Source organism: Lactuca serriola, chromosome 1 (genome assembly GCF_051521515.1).
Source record: "Lactuca serriola cultivar US96UC23 chromosome 1, Lser_US96UC23_V15, whole genome shotgun sequence".
Classification (NCBI taxonomy): Eukaryota; Viridiplantae; Streptophyta; class Magnoliopsida; order Asterales; family Asteraceae; genus Lactuca; species Lactuca serriola.
Window position 1 is genome coordinate 163,743,223 of NC_136408.1, and position 3,866 is coordinate 163,747,088.

The 3,866-nt window shown below is 32.2% G+C and overlaps 1 protein-coding gene across 1 annotated transcript; it reads left to right on the plus strand.

Moving 5' to 3' along the window:
* Positions 1-409: 409 nt before the first annotated feature.
* Positions 410-3,652, plus strand: LOC145063685 (protein FAR1-RELATED SEQUENCE 5-like). Its single transcript, XM_079011282.1, has 5 exons — positions 410-566; positions 973-1,804; positions 1,914-2,046; positions 2,311-2,727; positions 3,041-3,652. The coding sequence occupies exons 1-5, from the start codon at positions 410-412 to the stop codon at positions 3,650-3,652; spliced, it is 2,151 nt and encodes a 716-aa protein (XP_078867408.1).
* The last annotated feature ends 214 nt before the right edge of the window (positions 3,653-3,866 follow it).

Here is a 3,866-nt window from a genome sequence, read left to right on the forward strand (position 1 = left end):
ACATGAGGATCGGGGCGTTACAATATATATATATATATATATATATATATATATATATATATATATATATATATATATAGGAGTAAGATCAAATGAGAACGCCTAAAAGGTTGAGAATGTGAGAACAATTATCAGCCAATCATTTTATTAGGGTATTTAAGTAAATTTGTATTTAATCTATTTTTTAATTAATATAATACAATTAATAATCAATATATTATCCATTAATATTTTCCTATAATTAAGGGATATTCCATAGTTATCGTTCAATGAGATATTGAATTGAAGATACGATTTCCAGGGACGATTTCGAGTATAGCAATCGGAATTTCAGTCGTTTGTATATTGTTAATCATTTACGTTTAAAGATAACAACGCAGTATACCATTCGTGATTCAAATCAATATCGATGTCGGACTGTTTTGATTACAGTAGCGATGATACAGAAGATGATGATCAATATGGCGAAGAAGACGTCAACTGTAATGAATATGACGACGACGATTTCTATAAGTCTGATGATCAATTCGACGGAAGAAATCAAATTTCTGATTATGCTAGTGAAGGTAAATAATGAAATCGTAATCAATATCTTGTAATTACAGATCGTGTTTTTCAATAGTTATTGAATTTTTGTATATGTTGAATAAGACCGGAGTACATATTTGTATATGATTAGTCATATACGTTGCATGTATTAATTACGTAATGATGGTTTATATCACATATCGTTGTACTGGAGTCCCTCGTTGGTGATTTTTCTTAAGTTTAATACAATGTTGATTAAGTTTGATAATCATTGGTGATTATGCGTTAATACGACTCAAATATGTAAACAATTCAACTCTGGTTACTGTTTCACAGACGTTTATTATGATTATAAAGTTCTTTACTTTATGTATACGTAATTCATAGAAATTTATATCAGGTTTTGCATGTCGCATTATTGTTTTTTGTTGTCTTAAAAAACAGTTACAAATCGAACTGATTCTGAAGAGGAATCATTCAATAGTAATGTTGTTGACTCGCCTGGTGGGAAAACCAAGTTGTGGAAACCTATTGTTCCTAAAGATTTTATGCCAGATGTAAATGCTATATATCAATCATTAGAGGAGGCGGTTGAAATGTATAAATTATATGCAGATAAAGCAGGTTTTGGTGTCAGGTTAAATACAGTAACGAGGTTTGGTGACAAAACCATTAAAAAAAGGTATGTAGTGTGCAACAAAATGGGTAAAATACCTAACAGATCAACTGACACTTTGGATCCTGAGGGGAGTGGAAGGAATAAACGAAACTCAAACTTCAAAATCACGGACTGCAAGGCATTGATAAAGTTTGAAAGGCTACATATGCAAACTAATGCGTGTAAAATATATGAGTTTGAAGAGAATCACAACCACCCCCTAAAGACTAAAGAAGAAAGACGGTATTCCAAACGTGCACGACGACTTAGTTATAAAGACAAGGAGTTTATAGTGCGTTCTTCAACATCTAACATTGGTGCAACAAAGGCACACAAGTTACAAGCTAGTTTGCAAGGAGGTTATGAAAACGTTGGCCCTGAAGCAATTGATTATAAAAATTTCAGAAGGAAGGTGGGAAACATTATAGGTGACAAGGATGCACAGCTGGTTGTTGACAAAATGAACATGAGGAAAGATGAGTTTCATAATTACACATTTGAGTATAAATGTGTTGATAGTGTGTTAAACGCAATGTTTTGGGCGGATGAAACCGATAAGTTATATTACAAGGAGTTTGGAGATGTGATATCATTTGATGCTACATTCCGAACAAATAAGTATGCTCTTATACTCATTACACATTTTTTTTATTTAAGTATGAATATTGATGTTTTTTTGACTTCGTAATCAATATTGAATCTGTTTTTAATTACCTTTTTGATACAGGTATGGAATGATTTTTGTGCCGTTTACAGCCATTGATAACCACAAACGTCCAATAAACATTGGGGCAGGTTTGTTAAGCAACGAGTCAATAGAATCTTATCGTTGGTTGCTCGAAGCTTTTTTGAAAGCACTTGTAAAACACCCTCAATTAGTGTTAACAGACCAAGATCCAACAATTCTACAGGCCGTTGAAGCAATATTTCCTAATTCTAATCATCGTTTATGTATGTGGCACATTATGAAAAAACTATAAGCCAAGGTGTGTATATTTTGGCCTAAGTTAACACGAAACATGTTTTATTCAACAATGATTTATACAGTTTTACATATTTTTAATAACGATTAGCATACATATTGTTTATTCATAGTTAATCTAATAAATTTCTATTTTTTTTAGGTTTCAGCCGATTTTTTGAAAAACACTGATTTTCGCAAGCGTTTTACAAAGCTTGTTTGGAATGTCTATATCGAGCCTGAAGTGTTTGAATCAAGGTGGAAACTGCTTATGAGAAAATTCAAACTACAGAACAAAAGATGGTTCAAAGACATGTACAGGGATCGAAAACTTTGGATTCCAGCCTATTTTAAAGACATGCCACTACACGGTCTGATGAAAACTACTTCAAGGTCTGAAAGCGTGAACTCATTTTTTAATAAATACTTTAACTCTGGTAATTTGTTTATCTATTTCATGATGAACTACGACACCGCAATTAGAAAGCAACGAAATGCTCAACAGAAACTAGAACATGATACAAAAAATGCAAAGCATGAAATGACGCTTCCAAGTGGCTTACTAGAACATGCAGCTGCGGTTTACACAAAAAAAAATCTATGAGGTCAAAAAGGAAATATTTAAAGCAGCCTGGTATTGTTCTATCGACAGTGTTGAAAAGATTGATGGGTGGCAAGTTGTTATGATTACACAAACGGATAAGAGCAAACAGTTGAAGATAAAATGCAAGGTTATATTCATCGTTTAAATGCTTTTCATTAGTCATCATACAAGTATATTATATAATTATTTTTAAATTACATATATTTTTTTCATTATTATGCAATAACCACCAACTAATATGTTACTTCAATCAGTTACTAACATACATTATTTTTATTATACAATGTAGGTTGAACTAAAGTTGCCTGAAAAAGAAGTTAAATGTTCATGCAATCACTTCATACGTACTGGCATTTTGTGTCGTCATATTTTTGCTGTATTGAAAAACAACCATATTGAAGAGATTCCAGAGCAGTATATTCTAAGAAGATGGAGAAGGGATGCAATTTCCAGCCATTTGTTTGCCATGAAACATGTTGCCATGGAAATAGAAGATGACACCTTTAAACTTTTAACAGAGGCATACAACAATATTGAATACTGTTTGGATCATTTCAAAAGAAGCAAAGAGAAATTGTTGGAGTTTGTTGAAAAAACACATACGTTGAAGCAGGCAGCAATGGAGTTTGCCAGTCCCAACCAAACATCATCTGATAACGATGAAGAAGAAATTATTCGGATGCTTGGAATACGCAGCATTCATGATGAAATAAATATCCAACCACCTGCATCTATACGTACCAAAGGTAGTGGAACTAAGAAAAGAATGGTTAGTGCTATTGAGAAAGCCGTTGCAGCTGCAAAGAAAAAAACCAGAATGTGCACAGGTTGCAATCAATATGTTAACCCTAATTGGAGGACTTGCAAAGTAAGACTTGCACGAGAGTCAAAAGTAGCTTAAAATTGCCCAGTCATTTTCCCAATAGATTTTACTTTTCTATTACACTTATGAATAAGAATATGTTTCTATGATTTAGTAGGTTATGTTATCTTAAACCACTTTCATTACTTTTAACGTTTTTATTTTATTCATAGATGAATAATAGCAATGCCAAATTTGGTAATGTTAACAGATTAATGACAATATTTGGTATTTAAACCTCTTTTATTAGATT